This window comes from Thalia democratica, chromosome 9 (genome assembly GCF_965202585.1).
Source record: "Thalia democratica chromosome 9, ktThaDemo2.hap1.1, whole genome shotgun sequence".
NCBI classification, from domain to species: domain Eukaryota; kingdom Metazoa; phylum Chordata; class Thaliacea; order Salpida; family Salpidae; genus Thalia; species Thalia democratica.
Window position 1 is genome coordinate 28379078 of NC_139173.1, and position 13385 is coordinate 28392462.

General features: G+C 26.4%; 1 protein-coding gene across 1 annotated transcript; it reads right to left on the minus strand.

Moving 5' to 3' along the window:
- Positions 1 to 9273: 9273 nt before the first annotated feature.
- LOC145844465 (uncharacterized) lies at positions 9274 to 12521 on the minus strand. The gene is made up of 4 exons (XM_082951870.1): positions 12387 to 12521; positions 11524 to 11636; positions 10222 to 10392; positions 9274 to 9429 (listed from the first exon to the last, which is right to left on the minus strand). The coding sequence occupies exons 1-4, from the start codon at positions 12439 to 12441 to the stop codon at positions 9355 to 9357; spliced, it is 414 nt and encodes a 137-aa protein (XP_082807996.1). The 5' UTR covers positions 12442 to 12521; the 3' UTR covers positions 9274 to 9354.
- Positions 12522 to 13385: the final 864 nt, after the last annotated feature.

A 13385-nucleotide genomic window follows, 5' to 3' on the forward strand; every position in this document is an offset into this window, starting at 1 on the left:
TTTTAAAATATTATATAGTTTTTTTTTGTACTTTTCTATTATTTAGTTATAAATTTTTTAAATTCTGATTTATCTTTTTATATTATATAAATTTTTTCGTGCAAAAGATTTCTCTCGTGCAATTTTGTCCCCTCGTGCAAAAATGTCTACGTGCAATTTTTACCCGTCCCTTGGTAGGAAAAAAACCCTAGCAAAATTGACCCTCCGTGCTAAATTGTTACTCGTGCAAAAATGACCCTTCGTGCAAAAGTGTCTGTGTGCAAAATTGTTTGCTCGTGCAAAAATATTCCCTCGTGCAAAAGTGTCTTCGTGCAAAAGTGAACCTTGGTGCAATTTTGTCTACGTGCAACTTTATCTTAGTGCAATTTTGTGCTCTCGTGCAAATTAGTCTTTGTGCAATTTTGTGTTTTCGTGCAGTTTTGTCCCTTCGTGCAATTTTGCACGTTCGCGCAATTTAGACAGCTACCCGAAATAATGATAGGGATGTTTATCAGCGAATTGAGTGAGGTTTCAAGGTTAGATGAATGGCGTGTAGTATCGTTCGAAAAATTCAAATCAGTGAAGAAATTAAGTTTTTGAATGCCTGTATCCAGGAATTGAGTGAAGAAAAGTAAAGTTTAAGTCTCAAAATTTTTGTTACAGTTTGTTCATTTAAGTTGTAGTTTTTTTTAACATTTTTGTTTAACAGTGAACTAAGTTAATCGTAACTTTTAAATGTTTTTGACATTTTGAGTTCAATTTTGTTGATATTTAGACCTGAAATCTGTGTTTAAGTTGTTACAAATTATTTTTAAATTATTTTATTTCGCTAGTTAAATGTATCGCTTTATCTCTTTTGTAGATAAAATCTGGGGGGAGATGTATAAGTATTTACCTAGCTTTCATTATGTTTTGTATTACAGACTTTATCATTGTTGTAATTAGTTAGTGAATAAACGTAACCAAGAAAGATATATTTATTTACACATTATCACGGAGTGAAACTTTAGCACGTTCGATACTTTTAAGTAATTAAAATAAATACTAATTAAGAATAAGTTTAATAAAAATTTTAAAGTTTAACTTTATTTAGTCAGCATCCTGTTGATTACGCATTTTAGGCACTTAAAAGTGTGAATTCAAACAGTAGTGTATAACTAAACTTATTTTTATTTTATATTATAGTTAAGTAAGGAGAAAGTTGTAGGAATCATGTCATATTAGAACGGGTGACACTTAAGCACGGAGTGAAACTATAGCACAGAGTGACACTTTAGCATGGCGTGACAATTTAGCACAGTGTGTCACTTTAGCACAAAGTGTCACTTTAGCACAAAGTGTCACTTTAGCACAGAGTGACACTTTAGCACGGAGTGACGCTTTTGCTCGGAGTGACATTTTAGTATAGAATTTTTTTTTGCATTTTTTTTCTTTGCTTAAATCACATTAGGTACTGTATTGCTTAAATATATAAAAACGAACTTTGCAACATGTAAACTAAAAGTTGACAAGCTTTAAATGAGTTACAAGTTTAAGCTTTAGTTAAAACTTAAAAAAAATTAAATTTAAAAACTTTATTAACTCGTTTTACTATTTAACTTCAGATGAAATATTTTGATACTTTTTCTTTAAAGTTTTCGACACAAATTTTTTAAATAATGCTAGCAATATATACAAGCTCAAACATTATTAAATATTTTTTTAAAATGCTTTAACTAATTTTGTTAAGTATGAATTTTAAGATTAAGTTTAAAATAAAAAGTAAGATATAAAAAAATTAAAAACTTTCTTATTTCATTTTAAGGCCATAGTAAAAACTTTACTTAGAATTTTTTTAAGACAATATTTCTAAAAGTGATAGAATTAGTTTTCACAATTATTTGTTTGTTGAGTAAAATATTTTAGTTAATTCGATACTATTCAAATGAACATTTTAAAAGATTTAAAGTTATTACGTGCAAAAATGTTACTCTATTCTGTTCTAATGTGACATCGTGCCAAAGTGTCACTCTGTTCTAAAGTGTCATTCCGTGCTAAAGTGTCACCTGTGCTAAATTGACGCTGTGCTTTTCTGACACTTACCCATATTGTAAGACAAAGCTTAGCAGCCTTTTAAAGTAAATTACGAATTATACTTAAAGATATCACTCGTAGGTAGCAATAAGTTAGAAAACATCTTTAGTAGGCTATATATTTTTCGAGAAGAACGAAAAAAACGAAATTTACTAAACTTTATTAAACTATACTAATATTGTAATGTATTCCGCGTAGGAATTCCAGTAAGTTATCGTTTTCATTAAAATTTCAAAAAAATATGAATAGCTGGTCGTCCGCATGCCGTTAAGGTGGGTAGCTGTCTAAATTGCGCGAGCGCACAAAATTGCACAAAGATACTTTTGCACGAAGACTAATTTGCACGAGAGCGCAAAATTGCACGAACATAAATTTGCACGTAGACAAAATTGCACGAAGGTTCACTTTTGCACGAAGACACTTTTGCACGAGGGTATATTATTGCACGAGCAGACAATTTTGCACGCAGACACTTTTGCTCAAAAGGTCATTTTTGCACGAGTGACAATTTAGCACGGAGGGTCAGTTTTGCATAGATTTTGTTTCCTTCCCAGGGACAGGTCAAAATTGCGCGTAGATATTTTTGCACGAGGGGACAAAATTGCACGAGAAAACTCTTTTGCACGAAAAAATTTATATAATATTTGAAAAAATTAAAATGAAAAAAACTGTATAACATTTAAAAAAATTAAAGAAACAGAAAAAAAAATTAATAAGTAAATAATAGAAAAATACGAAAAAAAAATATATATAAGATTTAAATAAATAAAATTTGAACTTTAAAATATAATAACTAAATAATAAAAAAAGTTAAAAAAACATTAAGTAAAAAACTCTAAGTAAAAAACAGCAAATCAATTAAAAATTAAAAGAAAGTTAAATATTAAGTAAAAACCAACAAATCTAATAATAATAAAAAAACGATAATAACTGAATAAAAAAATATATATATAATATTATATATATATATATATAAATATGTTGAATAAATTAAATATTTTCAAGTTAAAAATAAAAACCAAATATTAAATAGATTAAATTAATTAATAAAAAATCAAAATTTTAAAAATCAAATAATTAAAAAATAAACAAATTAAAAAAAATAAAAAAATAAATAAGATTTATAAAATTTAAAAAATATTAAATTAAATAATATATACATTAAATAAATCTCCAAAACAAAAGTTAATAATATTAATAAAAAAGTCAAAATAAATAAAACAAATAATTAAATAAATTTTAAATAAATAGTAATTAAAGAGTCAAAATGAACAAATTAAATAATAAACAAAAATCAATCGAACAAAAAACTGTAAAAATAAAAATAAAAACTAGATTACAAAATTAGATTCTAACCGTTATTTAAATATAATTACCAAAAAGAGTTTTGTTTATATTAATATTATTTTTTCGTCAAAAATATAAATTAACTAACTGTAACTGTTGTAATATTTTATTGGTTTCATTTTAGTCTAAAGCTTGTATCTCCTTTTCCTTCTAAAAACGTAAAAAGAAAATTGCTTCTGACAGTGCTTTTTCGCAAGTTTTGGTTAGATAAAGAGAAAAACAGAGCATGAGAAACTTAAGAGCTAATTAGAGTAAAACGCGTGCAAATAATGATATAACTCAGATAAAGTTTAGACAAATAGAAAATAATGATATATAAATTATGTTTAAAACTTTTATATAAAACAAAACAAATTTAAGTATAATTTATGGAAGTACACAGCCGTAACATAACTTTCCGTACAATGCACAATAAAAATTTCATCAGACGGATTTTCTCCTTTCTAACTTTATTTAATTGTCTCACTATTTCGCATGCTCGTTTTTTTTTCTGTGCAGAAGTATCTTCGTGCAATTTTGTTCCCTTGTGCAGTTTTGTACGCTAGTGCAATTTTAACACCTACCCATGTAAATATTATTTATTTTTTTAAATCTTGTTTTATTTCATATTAAAGTTTAGTATAATTTTAACTTAATAGTATAATTGTAATTTAATTTAAGTTTACATCAATACATGTTTATTCTTTAATAGGGGTTATTTATTTTAAATTAAAATTCTAGTTTTATTTGTATTAAAAACTTTTCAAGTTTATATTAGTTTTTAAACACAATAATTTAATTTCAATTTGAAAAATCTAAATAAATCAAAAAAAATAAAATAAATAAAATTAATATAAACCTAATTAAATTAAAATTAATTACACTTATACATGCTTATTTTTTTTAATATAAAGGTTTTAATATATTTTTTATTTAGTTATTTTAAGTTAGTATTTTTTGGTGCAAAATTGACTGTCCGTGCAAAACTGTCTGTCGTGTAAAATTGAACTTCCGTGCAAATTGTAACTCGTGCAAAGTTGACCTTCTGTGCAAAATAGTCTTCGTGCAATATTGTCCCTTCGTGCAATTTTGTGGCCGCGTGCAAACTAGTCTTCGTTCAAAAGTATCTTCGTACATTTTTGTAGACTCGTGCAATTTTGTACTCGTGCAATTTTGTCTTCGCGCAATTTAGACCCGTTCCCTATTAAGGTTTGTTTTAAACTAAGTAGTATCATTTTATTTCAAACACGAAGTTCAAGTTAAAGCTTTAGCTTGTAACATATTTAGAGCTTCCTAACTTTTAGACTACATATTACATATTATGTTTTTACATTTCTAAACATGATGCTAAAAATGTCATGTAAGCAAAAAGAGTGTCACTCCATATTAAAGTGACGCCGTGCTAAAGTAGCACTCCGTGATAAAGTGTCACTCCGTGCTAATGTGTCAATCCGTGCTAAAGTGACACTCAGTGCTTAAGTTCTTTAAAAAGCTGCCAAGCTTTGTCTTACAATTTACTCCTTTTTAACTATAATATTAAAAAAAAAAACTTTAGTAGATGTACTTTTACCTTTGAATTCACACTTTAAAGTGCCTAAAATGCGTAATCAACAGGATGCTGACTAAATAAAGTTAAACTTTAAAAATTTATTAAATATATTCTTCATTACTATTAAATTTAATTACTTAAAAATATCGAACGTGCTAAAGTGTCACCCCGTGCTAATGTGACGTTGGGTTAAAAAGTCACCCTGTGCAAAAAAGTCACTCTGTGTTAAAAAGACACTGTAATAAAGTGTCACTCAGTTTAAAAGTGCCACTCTGTGCCTAAGTGTCACTCCGTGCTAAAGTGATGCCCTTATTTTTTGACCCGTTACCACCCCAAACCCTTACCGTCGGTCGGTAGGTTTTTTTTTATTTTACTTAAATTGTTTTCATTGATTTTTATGATAATGGTAAGTTATTTATATTCTTTTTTACTATCACTGGTACCACTAACCCTTACCCTCGGTCAGTAACTTTATTTTCTTTTTTTTTATAATAATTTATCTTTTAGTATTTTTATGTTTTTTTTTACACTCATGAAAAATGCTCATCCATGCAATTTTGTCCCATTGTGCAATTTTATCTTAGTGCAATTTTGACCTATTCCCAGTAAATGTATATTGAATTTCATATAAAATAGGAAAAAGTTCCTGCAAAAAATGTTGAATAATGTGTACCCCGATTCGTGCCCCCATTACTTCTAAATTTACATGATTCAAAATAGTTAAACAAAGGTTTGAGATCTATAGTCTCTTATCTAATATTGTTGAAAAATATATAGTTTTCAAAATTGGTTTTTCGCAAGTACTTTTCCTTTTTTTTTAGAATTAAAAATTTAATAAAGTGTCTTCAATGTTTTTAATTAATTGCTGTAAAAATGAGAATTTTTCAGTAATACAAAAAATAATAATACAAAAAAGCTGACTAGTGAAAAAAAGGACACCTTAAATCCACATATTTACAAAATTATTACTATAAACAACACATTCATTATATACAGACTGGTTTTGTAAAACACTTAAAGACTGTATACAAAACATCCGACTAGTTAAATAGATATAAAATACTAAACTTTTTATTTGTTTTTGACTACAAGTATTGCATGATGTACAGATTTGTTTTGTATCCATCACTTCGTTACGCATCAATTGATGAAACCTTTTTGACTGAAAATGAAAATGCAGATTTCATACAACAGATCCAACGTATAACACATAAACAAGTTTTACTTTTAAAGTATAGTTTAAACTAGGGGTAGACAACTTACGGCCCGCGGGCCGGATCCGGCCCGCAAAGTGAAAACTACCGGCCCGCTAAGATCAATATTACAAAATTTGAATAAAATTTTGTATCATAATTTTACAAAACAAAACTACAAAAGTTTGACTTAAAAAAAATGTTTAAAAATAACTTTTTGAATTAATGTGTAGTACACTGATAAAAACACCGTGTCCAAATATTTTGTTTTGTTCTCGGTTGGAATATCCCTTTGTCAAATTACCCTAATATTTGAGTTTATTTAAATCTAATGTTTTAAATACTTACCTTTGTCAATCTACCATGTCAATTTTACACATACACATTATATAAACATCTGATATATATATGTCTTAATCTAAATATTAAGTTATCATCCTTGAAAGGGAACGGGTCAAAATTGCACGAAGATAATTTTGCTACAAGGGTGTTACACGAGTTACAGTTTTGCACGGAGGGTCATTTTGCACGAGATTTAAAAAAAATACAGAAAAAAAAACAACCTAAAAGATAAATTAAGCAAAAAACGAAAAAGAAAGTTACTGACCACGGGTAAGGGTTAGGGGTAACAGTGATAGTAAAAAAAAAAATTGTTAATAAAAATGATTATAAAAGAAAAGAAAAGTGAATAACTAAAAAACGGATTAATTAATAAGAAAAAAAAAGCTACCGATTAAGGGTAAGGGGTAACGTAACAGTTTTAGTAAAAAAAAACATAATAAAAAAATAAAAGCTGCTGACCGAGATTTAGGGTTACGGGTAACAGTGTTAGTAAAAAATATAAACAAATAAAAAGTTAATAAAATATTAAAATTAAATTCAACCCGTGCAAAAATATCTCCGTGCAAAATTGTCTACGTGCAAAAGTATCTTCGTGCAATTTTGTGCCCTCGTGCAATTTTGTGTCCTCGTGAAATTTTGTACGCTTGTGCAAGTTTGACAGCTACCCTCCTTGAAAAGTTTTTGTGGTTCAAACGGTTTCGAAAAAGCGATAAACCTGATCCATAGAATTAGTATCTGACTGGATTTAAATCTATTATTTATATTAGGATTCGGCCGGATCGGGATTATATTTTCAAATTAGGATCCGGCCGGATCCGGATCTTAAAAGGCATTATCCATCTGGATCCGGTAGATCACTAAGATCAAAATGCTGTGGCCCGTAAAGGACTAAATTTTATGGATCCGCCCCGCCGAGCAAAAAACGTTGCCCACCTCTAGTTTAAACTAACCAATGCTTGTTTTCTAAACTTTCAAAATTAAAAAAAATGTTGTATTTGAGATAATGTGCAGAGAAATAAGTTTAAATAAACGTTCTGATGTTTATGATTCATATAACATCCTATTTTCTATACTACTAACAATTTGAGAAATCGGTATTAAAAAGGAAGTGTATAGAAAGACAAGTTTAAATCTTTAGTATTTAGCTTGGACAAGCAAAACCCAATTGAAAAATTAAAACGACGGTTTTATGTAAAAAAAGTAACTTTTTCGACTGATGACGTTTTTCTGTATTCTAAGAATGAACAGTTCTACGGAGTCTATAAAAAGTATAATTAAGTTATCTAATAAACAAATGTGTACAATAAGTACGCATTTTATTTTTTTTATGTTTAAAAATTACGACTTACAGACTGCGACGTGTAGTAATTTCATTATAGATATAAATGTTCTGTTTCAAATACTTATAAGTCACAACTTGCAATTTTTGCAACTTAGTTTCATTAGATTTAACTAATTTATTTTGTTCTAATAATGTTAATAAAGTGATATAAATTAAAAACTAAATGCAATGAATTATTTTAATTGAAGTCAAACTAGACGACTTGTGATTTTCAACAAATTCAAAATAAGTTTTAATTATGAGTTTACTTTAGTTGTATGAGAGTATTAGTGTAAAACATCTTTTAAAAACTACATTTTATTAATGTTTGAAACCACTGATAATTTTACAAAACCGTTGCAAATAAAATCAAAAAAGTTATGCAGAATAAAGCGCTTTTAAACAACTAATGTAAAACTTAAATTAAAATTAGTTTCAACATTACTTTATACATATGCTACGAAGCATACTAAACATCTAGCTTGTACCGCTTTTTTCATGCCGTCAGTTCTTTTTTTCTACTCAGTTTTGGATTAAGTCAGGGTCGGCAAACTGCGGCCTGCGAGCATGTTTGTACTCTAAACAGGATGCGGTCCGCGAGCATTTAAGTCTGGCCCTAAAACCAAAAACTTGAAGCTTAGACTGGATGTACTGGAGTTTGTGATGAAGACAAAAATAAGGTCACGCTGTAACTAAGCAACAAACGCAGCCCGCAAAATTTTTTGTTTTCGAAATTTGACACGCGACCGCTGAATGGGTATAACGTTACGAAATAATAATAAGAATGATGTATACTGCATTAAGTAGTCTGTATGGTCATATATGTTATAGAAAACAGTTTTGTAAGAAAGTGTTGCTATCGATATAATTATAACAACAACCATAGGTTAAATTATACTAATTAGAGCACATATACTTTACTATTTTTACAAAAGTTGAAGGATGATTTATAATAAATGACGCATGTATGCTTTTTATTTGTAGGTAGAAAAGTTATAAGTGTGTTAAGTAGACAGATAGGATAAACTATGCTGTTTTGAAACTTGTGCAAACTTAATAACCCATTACTATTGTAGCAAATGCTCGTATAGTTCCAAAACGAATGTCAAATGAAACAAATCAAAATGTTGCAAAGTTTTTGTCGTTTTATAACAAAGTTGTTACTGGAAATGGCTTGCTCAGGTATACACTAAATTGTTCTTTCTAAATAAATAGTTTTTAATTGACAACTTTATTATTAAAGGTGAAAGCTTTTAAAATAGTTTTAGGTTTATCTCATTTGACCTTTATCAAGACGTTCTTCTTTTTAAATTTTAATTTTAAACGATAGTTGTTTTAATCTATTAAGATTTTTTGTGGTTATATATAAAACATTATAATTTTTTAATGTTTTTATACTAACAAAATTTTACAAACCACTACCTATAAAATTATTTAAAAAATTTGAAGTCTAACCACGTGTGAAAATACAAAACACAAAAAAGCACAAATATATATATTTATATTTATTTTATTGAGACATGAAACGAATAAATATTTTGAAAAAATACTTCATTCAAGTATTAAAAGCCTTATTGATACCTTGGAGGCCTGTCGACTGCGTTTTGTAATTTTGAATAGTGCAGGTCTATTTCATTTTTGCACATCTGAAATAATATTAAAATATTTTTTCTACAACATGCTCTCTAAAAAATAGTTTAAACTAACCTGAATAAATAAGTTAAACTTCCTATTGCAGAAATATTTGTTTGTTTTTTAAATATGTATAAGACTCAACGTCTATTTAAAACTATTGTAAGTAGCTCTAATATATAGCTTTTTTATTCATTCATCTCTTTGTATCTTTACAATTTTAATCAAAATATTTTTTCAGCTGTACTTATATTGCTTGTATATTTTAATACGTACTGCATAATTTATACTTATGTTTATATTACCGAAATTTAAAATATTTTATTTTCAAGTATAGTAGGCTTTTTATAAATTTGACAAGTATAGTATTTGACTAGAACTTGTCTTTAGAAGTTTGTTTAAAAAATTAATTTACAATAACTACAAATTGTATCATAAATTTTAACTTAATACATGTTAGTATTTAGTCAACAAAAAAACCATCTTTATGTATGTTTATAGTCTTAAAATTGTTAGTTTATAATGGTTCAAAAAAGTTTGTTGTACTTAATTTGTTTGTAAGTATTTTATTAAAAATAGTAAGTATTTTATATAAGTTAGAGTACAGCTTAAACTTATGTTTATATTATAGAAGTTAAAAATATTGAAATAAAATTAAAAGGAGCCTTTCTAGAAAGTATAAAACAAAAGGTACTTTGATCAATTAAAGTTTGTCAATATACTGTATTTTCAAACCGTACTACACTAACTACAAACTACGTCATAATTTTAAATTAAAACTTACCATACTTTAATATTTTACAAACCTCTGCAGCTTCGCACACTACAAGCCAGTTTCCATGGCAATGCTTTCTATCAATCAGTTCACTTTCGATCAGTTCCTTCCCAATGTTTCTCCTCTCTCTACCAAGGGGGGTTTCCAGTGTTTTTACTGCGTCTATTGAGTTTCCACTACTCAAAGTGGACTGCATTCCGAGCTTTTGAGGTTGATTAAAAATGTGGTATTATATTTTAAAATATATTATTTGAAAGGTAGTAATTTAAGATCAAAATGATCACTTAACAATTTTACAAGTGCATTTTAAAAAAATATTTGAACTATTTTATGTTATTTTTATTAAGTAATGTTTAAAATTTGCAAAGTACTTTAAACTTTTAAGGTCAAAAAGCTAAAGTTTTTTTAAATTTTATCGAATTTTGTATTACTTTTTAATCAAAAAGATATAAAACAAAAGTTTATGGTAAATTCTTAATTTGATGACTTATTATGACAGCTTTGGGGATTTTTAAATTTTAAGTTCAAAAAACATTGTGGGTTTTGTTTTATAAAATAACCTAATGGAAAAGAAGCAAATGTTTAAGACCAAAACGACAAAAATCTTGATAATATTTGTATATAATAATATATAAAAACAACTGAATAATTTTGTATAAGTTTTAATGAGTAATGTTTTGAAATTTAACAAACTTTTTGAAAAGTTTAAAAAATAAAGTATTAGTAACTAAATGTTTATTAGGTTTTAATTTAGGACTTATTTCTTTAAAATTGTTTGCCAAAGCTTTTTAAGATAATAGTATGTTATTACATTTGTAATTGTAACAACTTTACTTAACTTTTACAAAAAATTATTATCATAAATTTAATTTTCTTAATTGTTAATTATTATAAAACAAACATATTTTATATATTTTAGCTTAAAGTTGTTTACATAATTTATTTAACAAACTTAATACAAAAATCGAATTTTATATTCTTCGATTTTAGGAGTTTTATCAGTTAGTCTAATAAATTTTTTGAATTATTTAAAAAAAAAGTTCTTTTAAAAGTAATTAGTCGTTTCAAAAGCTTGTATAAGCCAAAAAAAAACTTGATTTTGAAGAGCCATTCCACCTAATTAGTTAAGTAATAAATTCAAAATTTTAAATAAGTATTCAGCTACATTTAAATATTTTTCTAAGCATTTGTACAGACAAAAACAAGTAAATACGTTGTTTTATGGGCGATATATACGTACAGCTGGTTTAAAACTTTAGTATAATATAAATTAAATACTATAAAATAATAATAAAATAATATAAATATCTATTACAAGTTATTCTTTTTATACCTTCTTAACAACGCACGTGACAATTTCTTCACTTGCCCCGTGAATTCTCAGCATGTGTTCAATTTCTTCTCTTGATAAGGGATGATGCTTGCCTGGAGGTGATTTGTGGCATCCTGAAACATGAACTTTGAGTGTTTTTCAGGTACAATGGAGTTTTAAGCTTGTGAATGATTTTACAATAAAACAAATTGGAAATAAGTTTGAAAAAAATTCGTTTTAAGAGTTGCATAGATCTGTTATAGTTTATTTTACTCTTTTTGTAATGTTACAATGTTAAATATTGGATTTAAGAGCTAAAATAACATCTGTAACGTTTAATAGTTTAATGAATAGTTAAGTTGTTATACAAAACAGAACATTATGACACACATTTTAAAATATTAATATAGTATGAAGTTATACTACGAAATTATAAAAGTAGCTTAATAAAATAAAAAGCTATTTTTTGTTGATTAAGTTATAGTACATAAGAACGACAAAAAATAAGCTCAAAATATTTGGTCCCAGGACCTGGTGTACCAAAACACCTTTCGGTTATCGAGTCGCACACCACTGATACATTTTTACGTCTTTGTACAGGACTCGCCTTTAAACTATAAATGTTTATATTTTCAAAAGTTTTCAAAATTAAGCTGTTTAATTTTATTATAAGCTCTTTAGAAAACAAATTTGTGCTTAAAATACTTTTTCCATAAAAAACTTTTAAACAATTTTATACTTAAATAACATTTTAACTTTTTATACTTCTTGGAATATTTTAGTTTTAAATTGTTATTATTTTAAGCACCATGATAAAGTATTATAGTTGTTAAAGTAAACAATAGTTGTTAAACATAATAGTAGAGTTTATTTTTACTACTAACCTTCAGTTATAGCTGCCAAAACCAATACAAACGTTATCGACAAAACTAACTTCATAGCTTTCACAATCAAGAGTATAAGTTTACTCTGAAACGTAAAGTTATATATATTGTATAGCAACTAAATGCCTTGAAGCGTATAAACTTCCTTATTACATTAAAAATAATGTTATTATAGATTTTGATGGTTTAAAAGAGTAAAAAATTCTCCTATTTTATTGAAAAAACATGAAGTAAAACTTAACTTTTCAATGTTCTAATGTCTCGTGGTTAGATTATGTCGTTTATAAAGATAATTTATTTTGAAAACAATCATTCAACTGTATATTTTTGGCTTAGTTTACGTAACAAATAATACTTTTTTTCTCATTAAAGTACACTGTTAAATGAAGTACAAAACACTTTTTTATATTTATTTCTCTCCGGTTTAATTTGTTTAAAGTTTTATTATACATTCAAAATTTATAAATTCCTCTGAATGTTGTTAAAACATTTTGTGTCTTTTCAAGTCATTTATAAAAATATTAATAGTTCAAAGTTTTAATTATTGAATTTAAGAATTAAAAATAGAAATATAAAACTTGTAGATTAAATTCATATACATTACTTGAATAAAAAAGTAACGAATGAACTTTAAAAGAAAATTGAAACGCTTTTATATTTATAAATCTCTTAGAAGGTGTAAAAGTTTTTTTATGAAATTTTTAATAGCGCTTTTTATAATAAGCAGTACATTTTTATCGAACACTTTATAAATGTACAACTTAAAATATAAAAATTAGAATACTTACTTTTTAAGTTATTTTAAGTAAAGCTTTTTGAACATTCTAATTTTTTCTTTAAGCTAAATATTTTTTATTAACATTTCCTATAAATAATAAGAACTTAATGTATAGTGTTCAGACTGAATTTCGGAAAAATACAAAATCAGAACGTTTAGTTTAACAAAGAAATAAAACTTTCAAAAGCTTCATGCATAAACACCTAAGGCATATATAATTG

Bases quoted from the DNA above. Each gene is read 5' to 3' on its own strand.
- LOC145844465 (XM_082951870.1), bottom strand. From the start codon at position 12,441: ATGAAGTTAGTTTTGTCGATAACGTTTGTATTGGTTTTGGCAGCTATA. The intron at 10,393-11,523 runs GTATAAAAAGAA...CAACCTCAAAAG, and splicing joins TCACGTGCGTTGTTAAGAAG to CTCGGAATGCAGTCCACTTT. The intron at 9,430-10,221 runs GTTTGTAAAATA...ATATTATTTCAG, and splicing joins TAGTGTGCGAAGCTGCAGAG to ATGTGCAAAAATGAAATAGA.